The sequence below is a fragment of the Mustela nivalis genome (genome assembly GCF_964662115.1).
Source record: "Mustela nivalis genome assembly, chromosome: 20".
Lineage (NCBI taxonomy): Eukaryota > Metazoa > Chordata > Mammalia > Carnivora > Mustelidae > Mustela > Mustela nivalis.
This window is the reverse complement of record NC_139039.1, coordinates 38,150,758-38,168,122: the sequence shown is the minus strand read 5'-3', so window position 1 is coordinate 38,168,122 and position 17,365 is coordinate 38,150,758. Positions and strand designations below refer to the sequence as shown.

The 17,365-nt window shown below is 44.9% G+C and overlaps 1 protein-coding gene across 2 annotated transcripts in view; it reads right to left on the bottom strand.

The window, feature by feature from the left end:
• CSMD1 (CUB and Sushi multiple domains 1) overlaps positions 1-17,365 on the bottom strand; it is a 1,903,837-nt gene that overhangs the window by 1,009,936 nt on the left and 876,536 nt on the right. For both annotated transcript variants that reach the window (XM_082715632.1, XM_082715633.1), the window contains exon 4: positions 3,314-3,508. In XM_082715632.1, coding sequence (XP_082571758.1) covers positions 3,314-3,508 — 195 coding nt within the window. The remainder of the gene's footprint in view (positions 1-3,313; positions 3,509-17,365) is intronic.

Sequence of the window (17,365 nt, the reverse complement as noted above, 5' to 3'; positions counted from 1 at the left end):
TCCTCTTCTGTTATGTACTAATTTTATTGAATATATGGTTCTGCCATCTTTTTTTAAAGAGTATCACGACTCTAGAAATGATACACACCTTTAGGAGTCATTGTTCAGGTTAAATGCTGTCCCTGGGAGTTAATATGTAAATTTTTCGGCACTCACAAGAAACACTGTAACGGGATATAGTGGTGTTACGGTTAGTAGCGTCATCAAGAAGAATCCTCCAGTGATTCCTGGAACTAAACAGCTGGAAGGTTGGGGAAGCAGAATATATACTCATTTCATTTTTATAAATAATCTAAGCCCACTTTACTGAAATCCATTTATGTCTTCCCTAGATACGCCATCTACACATTTATAAGAATTAGGTCATTGTTTTTTTTTTTTTTTTTTTCTTGGTGATTCAGTTACCCAGTTTGATGACATACTGTTGCAGCTTTCAAATTTGTTTCATAAAATAATTGTATCTAATTTAATGCCTTTTGAATTTGCTACTAGCCCAAGCACTGGGAAAAGCAAAATAGAGGCATAAATGTAATGATCTGTAATAAAGGGAAAAATATTTATCTTGACAAAAGTATATTAATATAGTTGGAATTTAATAAATTGGTGACAGAATAAGAATGATTATGGGTTTAAAGTTCTATTAACTTTGACTTTATAAGGTTTATAATTGTGTAACTGATAAAGACCCTTCAATTAAGAAGAAAACTCCTTGGGGAAGAAAGAAGGGGCGATTGTTAATATTGACTTCTTACATTTTCAAGCTTGTAACGACTCCTTATGTGGTACTCAGCATAGTTCTACGTCCCTATCACGTCCCGGGGGGGATCAGGGATAGCGGTAAGGGGAAAGAGCCACAGACCAGGCTAAATTTTAATGTAAGGGAAATCAAGGGTGTAGTCACAAAGCCTGTATGACTCTGTACTATCTCCTGGGAGGTTAGAGACTAATTCAAGAAGCGATGTTAAGACAGTATATTCAACTATAAAATGGTAACAAAAATCCATGCTGTGGCAGAGGACTTGTTTTTGAAGCAAGCTCAAAGGAGGCTGCAAAGTAAGAAATGACAGAAACTGGGACTTTAGTGTCAACTTGATAAATTAGTAAGATTTATGACCCCACGGGAGATAAACAGGTAAACTGTGTAACAGGATAAAAACAGCAAATGTTTGCGATTAAGCATGGAGTCGTACGTTGGGAAGGAATTCTTTGGGAGGAAAACACAATAACCGGTGGGTCGGGTTTGCCCATTTCTGTGGTATAAAGCCTCCTTGCATGGGGACGCCTGCCTCATAGCGGGGTGTGAGGAATGCGGAGCAGAAGAGACGCCGCCATCCGTAGCTGTGAGGAAAGCCAGCGTCCGGGAGCCCGGGCAGAACACTGCACGTGGGGAGAGAGGTGTCCGCCTGTGTCCGGGAGCGCTGGCAGACGGCATTCACCGTTCAGCCAAGCCAGGGCTGTCCTGGGGCACGTGCGTAGCCACGATGAAGACTGGGCACGTCAGACCTGCTGAGGCCCTGACGGCGTCTGGCTGCGGGAGAGAGGGGGCGAGGGGCCGTGCGTGCTGGGAAGGATGGCCAGCGAGTAGAATGCAGGATGGACGCCGAGATTCCACAGCGGGAGCTCCGGTGACCAACGGGAAACGGTCTCGGTGACGAGACAAAGGAATGAGAACAGGGAGTGGGAACAGAGATGAGTGAGGTTCAAAAGGGAAAGGCTGGCACCCAGGGGACCAGGGAAGGAAGCCGCGGGAGCGCCCGTGTTTCCCGGAGCTCTATTACCTACCACCCAGCAGTTCGGTTACTTCTCATCTACTACCCAACGGTTCCCTATTGAGAGGGAACAATGGTGCGACCAGGAAGACGGCCCGCAGTTAGGAGGGCCTGGTGGCAGGTCAGCAGTTAGTTGAGGAGAATCGGGAAGAACAACATGTCAATGGAACCAAGGCCTGGGTGTTGAGTATACTGTCCTTTTGACAAAATGGAAAATAGGTAACAGCAGTAAAGGAAAGGAGAAAAAGAGGGAGAGAGATAATGGACTTTAGAAATACGCAGCAGAAGTAAGCATTTCCGGAGGAAAAAGAGACGCTTGGAATAGAAAATATTCCCAACGGGATTTCTCCCAGGGTGGAGGAATTCCTGGAACACGTTGTGCCTGAACTCCATCAACTGTGAGCTACAACGCCTCGGGCAAGTCCCATTTCTTAACTTCGGATTCCTCCGCTGCAAAAGGAATCTGCCGTGGAACACCAGCTTGGGAAGGTGAGACAGGAAACCACGGAAGCTACCAGTCCGGACTAGCCACCAGCAGGGGCCTGGCAACAGGACGGTAGCACGGGCAGCAATAAGCCATCCTGCAAGGAGTTAGCAAAGTACCCATTACGCAGCACAGACGGAACGGGAAGCCCGTGGGTGACAAGGCTTTGCCCTACGAGGTGTCGAGGCTGAGGCTGGGGATGTGCCCAGCTCTGAGCCCAGACTGGAGTCAGACGTGGCTGTGAGCCTCAACCCCACTGCCTGTGTATGGGACATGTAGAAAATACAAATTGTGTTTCTTTATCTGTTAAATGAGCGTCTAGAGTTATTATTGCCATGGTTGCTGTGAGTATCGGAGCGATCCCAGTATAGCAGGTCAGCACGTTCTCTGGCCTCCCGGTAAAGGCCGTCATAAAGGTTGGCCACACTTGTTATTTTTGAAACCCTAAGATGAGTTTTTTCTCAGAGGACTCAGAACTTAAGAGTTACAGTAAGCTCACTCCTAAAGTTATGGGAGCAGTAAAATAATGTTATGGAAAAGGCTAAAAATCACAAGGTGTGTCAGGAAAGAAATTCTAACCTCGCCCCAAATCATGTCGCTGAGCACTTGGATACAGTGTTATTTTTTACAGTCACCTTGTTTCAAAGGTCTAAGAGAGTTGAAAGAGTCCTCAAAAGGGATCCTTTAATTATCAAGGTGTGTTTGTCATTTTCAAGGAGGAAAAAGATAAAAAAGGAACCGTCAAATCAAGAAATACATAAATGTGCATAGAAAATCCTAGAATGCTAGGACAGCAAACGATAACATTATGCAGAAGACCATGAACTTGAGAAACAGACGGAAGAAAAATCTGGGTATTTAAGGAACATCATCTAAGTTTGTTATTGGCTTTGTCAAACTTAGGTCACGTGGAACATGACTTCTAGGAACGGATAAGCTTGCGTGCCAAGAGCCAATGGGAGGGAGACTCTTTTCACTCAGTGGGAACTTCTTCACCATCAGGATCAAAGCCATGTATTGATTCTGGGTTGCTAACGCCATCTGGTCATCTGGGACTCACCCCTGCAGAAGGGAGCCGGGAAGTCCCACGAAGCACCGTTCCCAGGGCTGACAATGCAGGTCAGAACCGCGTGGCCTTCCAAGACGTAGCCGGAGAGGCAGCTGTACCTGATCTTGTCCCCGATGTTGAACCTTGTTCCGTGCAGAACTCCTTTCAGGATTTCCCCCGGATTCCCACAGGTGTGGCTAGGTAAAACTGTTGAAAGAAAAAAAGAAAAAACAGAAAAGTTAAAAATATTTCTGTGGAGATCAACATCTACCCCAAAATACGCACTACATTTGAATGATTCAGATTAGCAAGCCCAGTATAAACATTTTCATTTTGCCTGAAAAAACAGAGAGAATATATTCATGTTTTAGAATATCTACCATTTAACCATGTTGAAAGATCCTTTAAAAATTAAAAATAAAGGCAGTTTGAGAGGAAAAATACAGTTCTGCTTAGCTTCTGCCTTTTTGATGACCTCTAGATCATTCTCTAATTAGGAGACCCTATAGTCTCCTGGAGTTAGCAGCTGGGTCACACAGTGGGGACACGGACATCTGAAAACGTGGGATCAGAAGTACAGCATCAGAAACATCAGAAAATTGGGATCAGAAATACAGCAGAAACGAATATTCATATCACGTTGGTCTTTCTTCCTTTAGGACCAACACTACCAAATACACATCACTAATCAATGCTTAATAAATGTTTGTGGGACAGACGACGGAATTAAGGAATAAAGTGAAGATTTGTTAATCTAACAGACTTTAAAAAAAAAAATCACACCACTATTATATTCCAATTTGACTGTTAGGCTTCATGCATTTATAGTGTCTGGTTGACAACAAAGTTTTATCTACAATAGTTTTGACGAAGCAAGTCCGTGAGAAAACCTTGATTCTGTTCTTTCCGGACCTGCTCACTTTTTCTGTGCAGACCATTCTCTGCCTAATTCAAGTGCCTTGAAACCTCATCAACAGGATGGCATTCCATACTCAGAGAATAATTTTGAACTTAACTGATTCACTGCTAGGTTAAATGGATCAAGCTGATGATTGTTGGTTCCTATCTACATTTTCTGGTTTAAATTCAGCCTATGATCGCTAAGTCAGAGCTATCATAAAGTAGTGAAGTGAACCAAGGGCCTGCCATTTAAGAGAGAAATGATTTGGGGGGCTCCTGGGGAGGAGGGGCTCAGTCAGTTAAGTATCTGACTTTTGCTCAGGTCATGATCTCAGTGTCCTGGAATCAAGCCCCAGGTCTGGCTCCCTGCTCAGTGAGGAGTCTGCTTCTGCCTCTCCCCTGCTCATAAATAAAATCTTTTTGAAAAATGATTTCCAAAAGAGCATTTCCAATAAACCAATTATTTTATGTCTCTACTCTTTTTTTATTTTTAACATAGATCTGGGGTGGATTTTGATATATGTGTATAAAGGAATGCAAAATATTGCTCACTTTGTAAACTGAGAAATAAAACTTTCCCAATGAATGGGAAGGGAATTTCTGTGATTTCTAAAATGATTTTTATTATTACGAAATTACTTAAATAGGTACAAACTAAGCTATGTAAAAACACTTAGAGAACAAATATTACAACTTCAATATGTAATACTGACATGTTTATGAAATCAGTTTACATAGTCAAAGCGTGTTCAGCTCTAGAATTTTTAAAATAATTTGTGAGACCAGTCTGCAAAAACCTGTTAGTTTAGACAACACAACAGAAAAATTCACTATAATCCACAATCTTCTTTGTCTTTTATAAAAAAGAAAGTCTGTATTTAATTCCACATTCTCTATCACTAAGGCAATAAATTTGTTTTTTAAAAAAATGTTCTTTAAAAACACTGTTCTACTGTTCTGTCTCCAACACTTCTAAGGTAGAAAGTTTCAGTTTTAGCTAGGAGGACCACTTCAGTCCAGGACGCAGGACATCTGCTCAGCAGCAGAGCTGGGATCTGAAAGCCAGAGATGGGGGGGGGGGGGGCTGAATTTCCACCACCAATGGGAAAAGAGAGATGGGGGTGGGGGAAATATGTACATATGAATGCTTTTGGGGTTTTCCTTCCTGCTGCAAGAATATTTAGAATTCACAAATCCCTCCTTGCCTTTTTTTTTTTTTTTTAAGATTTTATTTATTTATCTGACAGCACAAGCAGGGGGAGCAGCAGGCAGAGAGAAAGTGAGAGCCGGCAAAGCTGCGCACGGAGCCGGGTGGGGCCCTGGATCCCAGGACCGCAGAACCATGACCTGAGCCAAAGTCAGCCAATTAACATGCTGAACAAGCCAGGTGCCCATCTTGATTTTTTTTTTTTCAAAGACACCTTTATTACTTACATTAAATGGTATAAAGACTTATGAGAAGGTACCTAGTTTCACTTTAGAATGTGTCCAGATAAATTGTTTCCCTGAAGACAAAAGTCATCCAAGTAAATCTATTAAAAACGTTAAAACCAGCTACAGAGAACCACAACGCGTGATGACTTTCAGAAGTGGAAAAACCCCATTAGCTACTCTGAAAGCTAAATGTGACTGATACAACTTTTCTATCTACTTCTCTATTGAAAATAGCAAGAAATCATTTCAGTGACTAGCTTTGGTGCAGGTAACATAACTGACTTTTGCACAGCAAGACCAGAGTAACAGCGATACAATAGGAGAGATTGCACGCGATGCTGCTTCTTGAGCAAACGCCATCCTATGTGATACCTATTTACTACACTGAGAGAAAAGTGAAGGAGAGGTTGTAGGTAAAAGTTGGCTGTGCAATCATATCGCTAGGAAGTGTGGAATTGCATGGACTTTGAAATGTTTAAGGAAAAAAGGGAAAAAAAACAAAAAAGAAGAAAAATCATTCCTGAAAACAGGGATCTCCCAAAGTGGGCCTCTGAAAAGAAAACTTCCATGTCTTAGAACTTCTCACAGAGTTGAACGCAGCATTTGGAAACAGACAGCTGTGGGCCTTCGGACAGAACGATCGTTTGGCCATTCTGGATCACCAGGCTAGGGGAGGACTCTGTAATGCGGACGTTCAAAGTCACTGACCGCCAGAGAAAACAGAGGAGCCCGTGGAAGGCGCCTCCGATGAGCAGGGCAGCTCCAACAGTGTACACGGAGTAAAGGGTCTTCTTCAGGCGCAGCTGCTGACTGTCAGCGAGACGGTGGCGCTACTGACGCCGGCCGTACCCATTAGAGCCACGGGCAGAGACGGGCTTCTCTGGGTCTGGGCCGCGCAGATGGGAAAAGTGATCAAACGCTAACTTGAAAAGTTCAGTGTCACTGGTTGGTAGGACGAGGTTATAAATTTTTGACTTGAGGAGTAAGTATTTTATTGTCAATGAACTTGATTTTAGGAAAAATAATAAAAAATGTGAACGATGCTAGCGAGAAAGTAGAAATAACTGAGGATGAATGAAAAGATCCACTTTCGACTGTAAACAACAAAATGCCCAAAGTGGGTACATTATAAAAGCATTATCAATTCAATTAACCACCATCAGAATACCCTAAATTGTGAAAAATACATGAAAATAATTGTGGGTCTACGCGAAGATTTAAGGCAACGGCACGTAAAACTTGGCCAACACACAAAAATCCAGGGCTGGGAAAGCATAATTTAACAGAAACTCCATCCAAACGGCATTTCTGCCAATTTCATTTTAACTAATTTTTTACCCAGTTCCCCTGATGATAGTGAATGTCCCTTTGTGTCTCCCATGGTAATGAGCGCACATTAAGTATTTAGTAAATACTTATTGAATTGACTGGAACTCTAATTTTAATTCCCTTAAATCCTTTCTTGAAGTGATTTGCACTCTTTCCCATGGACGCTTCAAGAAAGAAATTCTTATTTGGGTGATGGGAATTCGGCACCCAACGCATGCATTTGGCAATGGGAAAGCATTTCTTGAAAGGCGCTCTGGGCACAGTCCCTCCTTCTCAAGGCAGGTCTCATTCCTTCGGACCACACGGAGCCAAGTCCGCACACCCAGGGCTTGAAACACAGGCTGCCATTCTAATTACACTCACGGAAATTCCCGCCCTGACGCATTTGGTTTGGCAAGCGTCTTGGTCACAACTCAGGGACTTCATTAGGCTTTCCTTAGAACCTTGACCCCGACTGTTTAAGGGATGAAACGGGCGTCCTGTCAACTCCTTTTCCAGGAGAAAAGCAAAACCACAATGATGCGGAAATAAAATAGAGCTTTCATATTCATTCTGAATGGGACCAAAGGCTAGTGAATGGAAGTTTGGAATCCATGGGGGGGAGAGGCAGCGTTTTTCACAGCTTGCCACAATCAGTGAAATGCCACTGGGCCCAATCCTTTGGAAACCGGGTCCCAGAGGGTGTATGTCAGATGGTTTGTTTACACTTTGCCTTTCTAGGAGTCTCCCTGCAGCTTAAGGAAACAAAACCTGGAGTGCCCACAGGACACACAGCACTTGAAATGTAAACTAAGGAGCTGTGGGTGTCCCTGACTCTTTGCACCCCCTCCCACAGCCTTGGGGAGTGATTAAAAATAGGGTTATCTAATTTTCAGAGACTTTAAAAAATCTTGGAACTGGCAAAACCCCATAAATCCGGACAAATCTTGACACCTGATCTCTTTTCTCAGTACAGACTCCCTAAATCATGGACGGCTGCTAAAGCAGGAGGATGGAGAGGGGGTCATGGCGTGAGAAAACCCCCAAGGACCGCTCGGGAGACACAATAACACACCCCACCTTTCCCAGTCACGATTCACGGTAGAGGATCAGTGAGGACGAAATGCCGCGGGAAAACTATAACTCTGAACAGTGACAGGAGCTCTAGGACTGAGCCAAACGGCAATGTGAGTTTTATGTACATTTCAAGGTAGAAATTGGTAAGATTTGGCCAGATTCGAAAGGAAAGTTCATCTCTAAGGGCAGCAGTTGTAGCGGTGGACATTCAGCAAGGAAAGTACCGTGTGCGGGGGTATGGGAAGGGGACGGGCTCTCAGACTTGTGTTTCCACTTCAGAAATGGCCTGGAATTTGGGGCCAATGACTTAAATCTCAGTTTCTGTGTCTTGTATGGGGAGATGACATGTAAAGCCTATGGATGGGTGTGTGTGAAACCAAAGGAAATACAGATTGAACAGTTAACGGGATGTCCGGAACAGAAGGAGGGATCAACAGACATTCACAATTCTGATTTTCCCCAGGTGCAATGCACCATGGACGCTTCAGGGAAATAACAGAAACTTACAAGTATGCAGCGCTTCTAATACATACCGACTTCAGAAAGGACAAAGCTAGTAAAAGTCCATGGGAACCAATATTGTCCTTAAAATGGGAAACCAAAGAGAAAGAATTTCCATTCTATTTTTAGCCATAATAATTCTACTTTACTATTCCTAATAGTATAACTAATGACTAATACTGTTATAATAATAGTAATAATAATAGTAATACTTATAATAATTAGTAATAATTACTAAGTAATAATACTTAGTAATAATAATAGTAATACACAGCACATACTATGAGCTAGACATGGTTTATATTTATTAACAGTATGCATGAAGTAATTATTATCCTATTTCTGTAAAGAAAGCTACTGTGGCACAGAGAAGTTAAGTAATTTCTCCACGGCCACACAGCTGGAAGTACTGGTGGTAGGATTTGCAAATGCCGGATCCAGAATTTCTATTCTTCAGCACTATAATCAACTTTCTTACAAACATGTCAACATCAAAAGAAATAATAAAGTGTCTTCAAATCTGTAGTCTTCTCAATGGAGGTTTGCTTGATATAATAAGATGGGTTACTATATCACTTAACTTTGCGCAATGGATACTTTCATAGTCTTCCTATTTTTTATTTGAGTAGACTCAACACCCACCATGGATCCACCCAACAAGAAGATCAAACCCATGACCCCAAGATCAAGATCTGATCTGAAATCAAGAGTTGGATGCTCAACCAACCATGAGAAGACCTCATGGTCTTCTATTTTTAAGTCAAAGGCAGAAGTTGTCTAAATTTTTCTAATCTGGAGCTACAGTGGGGCCTTTGCTATCTCAAACAACACGGGTATTAATCCGGGAATAAATTACTGCAAAATTAGTACAAAAAGAGTTAAATGAAAAACAGAGAGGAGGAAGCAGCAACCTTAGGAAGAATTTCTACAGGGTGACCCAACGAAAGAGAAGGCATGAATAGGACCATGATGGCCAAGATTGGTTCCCATCTGTTTTGTTCAAACAGATTATGCTCTTTGTTTTAAAATCCATGGAGTGTGTCCATGGGTGTACTCTAGAGTCAACAAGAAAAGAAGGACCACAAAGGTCATAAAGTTTCTTCTGACTGGGGAAGTAAGAGTAGAAGAAGCTGAAGGGAAACAGGTTGGGAGCCTATGTTTAAATCCTCTACAATACCCGAAATTAAGGAGCCCGGCAATCATTCAACTCCATAGAAAAATGACCAAAAGTTAAGAGTAAGACCAAACAGAGAGCCCAGGAGTCAAACTGAAAAATAATCATGGACACATGGGTGCCTGCTAATATCAAAGGTCAAAAATTCATCATGTGACTGATACGCACAGCAATAAGGAACAACACAAGATGTGCTTTTCAACTGTCACAGAGCCATCAGAAAGGAAATGACAGATGCATGAATTTCGCCAGGTCCATTTGCATAACCTCCAGCCACGTGGTGGATTATAGACATGATCATTAACTCGTAAATCACTTTTAAGACCATTTTTCTTTCTTCTTCTCAGAAGTGACGTTTATATTCAACAAACGAATGTTCCATTGATTACAAATGTCTCAATTTTTGTGAAAAGATAAGGTGAAAGTAGTTCTAAAATCTGTAAAGGAAATTTAAACAAATACGACCACAACCCCTTGTACACGTTCCCTTAATGAGAGCAAGGTTACTAGCAACAGCGCAAGACCTGCTCAGGATGACATTTGCCCAACTACCACGCCGCCAGCTAACATGTGACATTCATGTAACAAGGATCACGTGTCCATTCCAGAGGTTAAGATCGCACTCAGTAACATGAAGGGTGGGTAACAAATTCAAATACACTGACTCCAGGAAACAGCTCCAAACTCTTTCTCAGTCATGGCTCATTTGGTAATTCAAATAAGGAAGAACTGAAAACTGACTAGAACACTTCCTCTTTCCACTAAGTTGAGGTATCGAGGGCTGGATATACCTTCCTGCCTTAATCAAGTTAAGGAAAAAAAGTCAAAATTTTTGAAAAACAAAAACCAACCCTCAAAGCACTAGTATCATGCAGGGCTGGAACATGATCCCTGAGATGATGAGACAGACCCTACCATTTTTCTGGCTTTGTTGCCTGGAGAGACTTGCATGCCCAAGGCACAGGGCACGGACTCCCAGGCTGACCCAGCGGTCTCCCTGAATGACACAGAGACAAGAATGGGGCAGGTCAAAGAAGCTAAAAGTCACAGAGGGAGGCACCCAGGGAACGACTGAGGGCCCTGTTGCATTCCAGGTGAGTACTGACCTATGCATGGACAGACAATTACCCCAGTCTAGTGAACGAATGACCAATAGATAACAGGTAATAGTGCCCAGAATGCTCGCGGAGCTGAGCAGACTGCCTGCTCCCAGCAGTCAGAGCAGAAATCTTCAACACGCGCTGCGCAGAGAACAGAGTACTGAGAAAGCTCAGGGTTGGGGGAAGAAAATCACTCTAGAGTGCTACCTAGATCTCGTCTTAGAAATCTTAAAAGCACAAGACCAGAGTAGGGGGAGGCTAGCAAGATGCCCACCACTCCCTGCTGGGGTCGTGCACCCAGGCCCCCACCTGCTGAGACCGTATGTGAGTGACCACCTACTCACAGCAGTCACCCTGGACCCTCAACTCCCCTCACCCTTCCTCCAGTCTTCAAAAGCAGCCCCAGTAAGGACCAGACAGAGACAAGAAATTTAACTACATCCGAAAAGAAAATTCAAGAACGGTTTTGGGAATACAAAAACGTCCCACATCCACCAAAGTAAGATTCTCCAGGGCTGGTGTCCAGTCAAGAATTACTAAGCTTGGGCGCCTGGGTGGCTCAGTGGGTTAAGGCCTCTGCTTTCGGCTCAGGTCATGATCCCAAGACCCTGGGTTCGAGCCCCACATGGGGCTCTCTGCTCAGTGGGGAGCCTGCCTCTCCCTCTCTCTCTGCCTGCCTCTCTGCCTACTTGTGATCTCTCTGTCAAATAAATAAATAAAATCTTAAAAATACTAAGCTTGCAAAAAAAGCAAGACACAATCCTTAATGAGGGAGAAAAAAAAAACACACACAAAAAATCTCAGCCAGAAATGACACAGGTGGTTGAATTAGTAGCTAACATTAAAACAGGCATAATAACTGTACTCCGTGTGCTCAAGCAAGATCAGACATGTTAACTAAACAGAAGAAAAAAAAAAACAGGTAGAGATGGTGAGATTTCAGAATAAAGCAATGTCCAATGTCACGCTGACTTGAAGAAACACACTTGAAATATAAAGACAGGAGTAGATAGAAGCGAAATGATGGGAAGTGCAACCAAAAGAACAGAATGTTCAGCAAAAGCACACTCAAGTTGCTGTGCTAATAGCACACAGAACAGTTTTAAGGCAAGAAGTATATCCAGGAATGAAGAAGCTTATTTCATGATGATAAAAGAGTGAGCATAGCAGTCCTAAACATGTATGCGCTTCATAACAAAGCCCCAAAGCGCATGATGTAAGTACTGATAGAACTGCAAAAAAGCAATGGGTAAAACCAAATGATAGCTGGAGATTTCCACATAAGCCTCGTAATTGAATGAGCAAGCATACAAAAAATCAGTCAGAAAGCATACAGAAAACCAGGCTGGCACAGCCTTTGCAATTACCTTCTAATTAATTAACGCCTCAACAAGACGTCATAAGGGATATTTGAAAATACTTGAACAGGTTGAAATGGTAAAACGGCACACTGCCATCGGGGGATGCATCAAAACCTATGCTTAGGCAGAGAGTTACAGCGCACAGCATGTCTAGCCTGAAAGAAGAAAAAATCTCTTAGGCCTCCATCATGAGCACCTGGAGCAGAGAAAGCCAATGAATCCTAAGAAAGAAGTGTCAAAGGAAAAAACAGGTGTTATTCCTCAATGACACTGTTAAAAGATGTCAACATATCTCACGCCCCCTCCTCCAAGCAGTCCTCACTGCATTCCAAGTCAGGATGAGTGGTGAGGCTGCAAGTGTGCAGACACCACAGATCCCACTCCCGAGGTGGCTTGCTGCCTGGGAGGTAGGGCATGGGTGTGCAAGTGAGCACACAGCGCAGTGTCCTCAGAACTCATGTGGAATCTTGTACGGAGTCCCGTGAGAGGAAGGAGGAGTTGTGCAAGTCTGAAGGACTTGTGTACCTCAAGCAGACTTCCGGAAAAGCCTAACATGAAACATGGAGAAAGCAAAAGTCTGATGTGCTACGTGAATCCTCACAACTCGTCAAAGGGGCGTTCTTCCAGCTCTATCTGCAAAGAAGGTGAGACCAGAGAGGTTGAGGAACCTGGCTGAGGGAACACAGGTGAGACCACACCTCTGCAAACCCTAGGATATTACCATGTCCCTATTGTGTTGATATAATTGAAAAGCTTTTAAATAAAAAAAAATAATAATAATAATAATGTTAGAAATCATTTGGAGATAGTTTAATACAAAGAACAAAAGCAGTGCGGTGCCTGGGGGGCTCAGTGGGTTAAAGCCTCTGCCTTCAGCTTAGGTCATGATCCCAGGGTCCTGGGATCGAGCCCCGCATCGGGCTCTCTGCTCAGCGGGGAGCCTGCTCACACCCCCCTCCACCACCTCTCTGCATGCTTGGGATCTCTGTTTGTCAAATAAATAAAATCTTAAAAAAAAAAAAAGCTGAAGAACCAGAAACTGGGTTCTTGTTCTCTCTAGCCTGCTGTCTGTCTCCCTCTGTGATATCCGATTTTCTTCTCCATCTCGACAGTAACAAATACAATGACAATTAGGATGACTCATCCGTTATAAAAGTTTAAGATGTTGCAAAACAGCCGGTATTTCAGACGTATTTAAGGTCTGATGCCTTTCTCAACGCTTCTTCCTGCAAACTGAAAAATGTGAAAACCAAGGGGGACTCTGAGAAAGCACCTTAGAAAATTAATGCCAAACTGAGAGATTAAACAGAATGCGGTGCTCAATTATCATTGCCTTGGTAGGACACTCTTTAAGACGAGCTACAGAAACATCCACTCAACTTTCTTATATTCGAAACTCAGTGGTTCTGGACCATAAGGAGGCTCACACTGACGTAATGACAGTGCCTCATTCTGCGGCCAGTGACCCCTCCAGAGGGGGAAAGAGCTCGCCCACATCAGGCGGCTTCCTTTTCCCTGTGATTCTAGCACTGACGAGCGGAGTCACGGGGAGCGTAAGTCCATCTGGGCCTCGTCGGTTTCTCTAACAAAGTGAGCAGAGCTCCAGCCTCGATCCCGGGGCCCCACCGCTGACACAGTTTTGGGAGTAGGTTCACCCGGCAGGGCTTGCAGGATACACCTCGTGGGGAGGAGAAGAAACAGGACTGAGCAGAAAAAGGACAGGAACTGCAGCGCAGTCCTGACAAGGGCCTCAGCCCACCCCACAGAGAGCCCTGGGGTTGACTTGGCTGCTCAGCCTTGCCTCCAATGAGAGAGGCCGGAGCCCCGTGTTAGGTGTGGGGGGCTCCCTGGGCAGGGTCCCCTGAGACAAGGCAGCTCTCTCAAGCTGAGATCAACAACTAGAACTGGTCTCAACCAGGAACTTCCACCTGTCTAACCCTCCCCAACTCCAAGGTCTAACTTATTTATTTTTTTAAATTTCACCCTGGGATCTGAGACTAGCCGTCTTTAACTTTGGGGGCTAATGTGTTTTTACTTGTGGTGTTTTACCTGAGCTACCATGAGGTCTACAAGAGAAGCTGCTACGTCATCTTTCGGGGAGTTGTATGCAGGTAAGCCCGAAGGTGGCAGGAAAGGAGGGAGGGCGCCTTCCTCCGGCGGCGGCCCCGTTACCGCCAACCTGGCCGTGGAGAGGCGGCGAGGGCAAGCGAGCTGGGGCCGCTCCGAGGGGCTGGGACCGTGGCCCCGCTCCTGCAGCACGAGCTAGCTCAGGGACAAAGAGGGAGACGGCTCTTACTGTTTCCAACTCTCCGAAGGGAAGATGGTCCTTGCAGGACGAGGCAGGGGGAAAGATGATCCGCTACATCGGATTTGAGCCGGTGAAGCGCTTCAAGGATGCGGAGACTGAAGACAGAGCCGCGTTCGTGCCCATCAGCGGACAGCGAGGGCGGCCGCGGGTGGGGACCCGGCCCGGTCGGACGAGCTCCTGATGCTCGAGTCCACATGCTGCTCGGCGCGGGCGTGAGGAGCCGGCGGAGCCCGCAGGGGAGCGGGCGGCCCCCGGGCAGCAGGTGCAGCCAGGGCTCGGGCCAGCGCGCCCACCGCGCCCCAAGGAGCCTCGCTGCTGCACACGCGACTAGCGGGGACTTGGGGAAACGGCGAGTCGCCTGTAGGAAGACGACGGCAGGCATCGTGCCCAAGAGGCAAACCGGCCCTCCAGTCAGTGACCGAGAGATCCAAAGACGAAAACGGAACACCAGGACACAGGTGACCTACCAAAGACAGGGCGCGACCACACACCTGGAGGTCATTTTCAGACACTCGAAGGGACGCTTCTCTCATCGGCGCTTTCCCTTTCAGGGTCTGGGCAGCGCTTTATTGTCTTTTTACTCTCTGACATTAGGACCTGCACGCCTGTCGTCATGTGCACACACACACACACACACACACACACACACTTCGTATCAATTGCACAGAAAAATACACATTTGAGTAATTCAAATCAAATCTATTAAATTCCTATTTAAGAAAATGAATATAAATTAATACAATGGTTCTATCATTTTATTTGGATAGAGACTTTGGGTTTTGTGAAGATTCAACTTTAAAATCACTTCCAATTTGAAGTTCTATGTACAGAAAATCAGGAAAGGTATTTAACAATTTATAAAGCCATGTGGCGTTATATGTTATTTCCGATTAATGAATTCTTGGCTGTCACTCAGTCTAACCTGATTTAATTTTTCTTTTATGTGTCGGCAGTTACCTTCTAAAAATAGTTTTAATTAAAGTTATGGACATAAGCAGTTTCAGCTTACCAGGTGTTAGTATATTACTAATTTATGATTTTCATGTTCGTTTGAACCTAAAAGTTATTTTCATGATTGAATTCATATTAATAGCTCAAGCTTTATTAAAAAGAGCATCTTCTGGGAAAGGTAAAGCATATTTTTCTGTCAAGTACTATATATATAGGATAGCATTTATTTAAAAAAATTATATATACACATTTATAGCAAACTTCAAGTTTTTTGAATTTCTGAACAACTTTTCGTTATAATTCCATCCTAACAAGGAACCAGTGTATGGAGAAGATTGGTATATAACATGAAGGTTAATTCTATTTTGTGTATACACACAGAACAACATTACCTATTTAAATTTAATTCTCAGACTGAGGAGGGAACCCAGCAGTAATTAAATGGCACATACAGGGACACAAGGACTTAGGTCCCCAAATCCCCACAGGACCCTGTGGGGCAGGTGGGAGAGATGAGCAGGTGAGGGAATCCCGGACGGAGACCGCTCTCTGACTCAGACCACACACTCCCTTCTCAGCCCAGAAACCTCGCCACGACAGGACGCCGCTCTATGGAGTCGTCCCCTAGAGGAAACTGCCAGGACCCCAGTTAACGATGGCCTTTATTCTGGAAACAACGGCACCCTGGAAATGGGTTCTACCTCCCTGCTGACATCAGAGCGACCCGCGTGCCTCCCCTTCTCTGCTCCGGTGTTACCTGGCTCGCAGGCTCCCCGCTGACCCCGAACCTTCCATCCAGCCTCCGCCCTCGCTGGTCTCCACCCAACAGGGAGGGCCTCGCCCTGCACCCACCACCCACTTACCGGACTGTCATTTCCACGGACGTGCGCACTGGCCTAAGAACGGTTAACCCAGACCCCCGCGGGGGACACAAGGAGCAACCCCCCACCCACAGCCAGGTGCCTTCACAGGCTCTCCTGTCTTCCATCCTGCAGATGCGCCCATTGTCAAAGTCATTTCCTCCGTGACTCCCACCTGAAGTTCAGAGCAGCTCATTGTTCCAGTCCACTGTGTCAGCCTCTTTGATAGCAAGTGTCGCTCTTCCTGTGAACTTTACCCTCCATCCTCAGCAAGCGAGTAGGGCCCTTTGAGGACACAAGTCAAATGTGTGGTGCCCCCTGACTGAATCCGCTCCTGCTCTTCTAGAGCAGCGGGACAAACCCCCAACTCCGGACCAGGGACAGCAGCGCCAGCGTGGTCCAGCCCCTCGCTAGTTCTCTGACTGCAGCCCCTAAAAGATTCACTGTGCATCAGCCATAAAGGCCTTCTTTATGGCTTTAGATGATGCAAAGCTCTTGCCCTCCTCGGGGCTTTGGCAAACTCTCACCCTGCTTGGATCCAGGCCGTTCTAGGATGGTTCCTACGGTTCCTGTCTCCCATCCACGGACAGCGTTCTTCCGAGGTCTCGCCCATTCAGTTTACCTAAAATAGCTCCATTCTGGCCTCCTACTATTTTGTATCACTTACTGGGCTCATTTCTTTCTGGCACCACCACTGTTTTGACTTAGCGGAAAGAGAGCAGAGGCTTAGTTCCCCGATTGGCAGTTCTCTCCCGCACCTGCAACAGCACAGTTCCGTGGAGACTCTATAAACTACGTCTCGAACACATGACTTAATTAAGGGAAGAGGAGAGGCACAAATTGGCCTTGGGGGAAAATTCGGATTTCCTAAGAAGTGGAATTTCAGAGTCTTTATCAGAAATGCCGATTCTTCCCTTTTTAGGAAAGGCCCTACATCTCACGCAGAGCTTCAACTATGCCGAGAAAAACCAGAAAGCTGCCTTTACATGCATCTTGCATCGGTTCACCTTCACGTCAATGATTAGGACTCACCTGTTTGGAAAAAGAAAGGCAAGCCCGCAGATCGGAGCGGTGGGAAGCGATGTGGGAC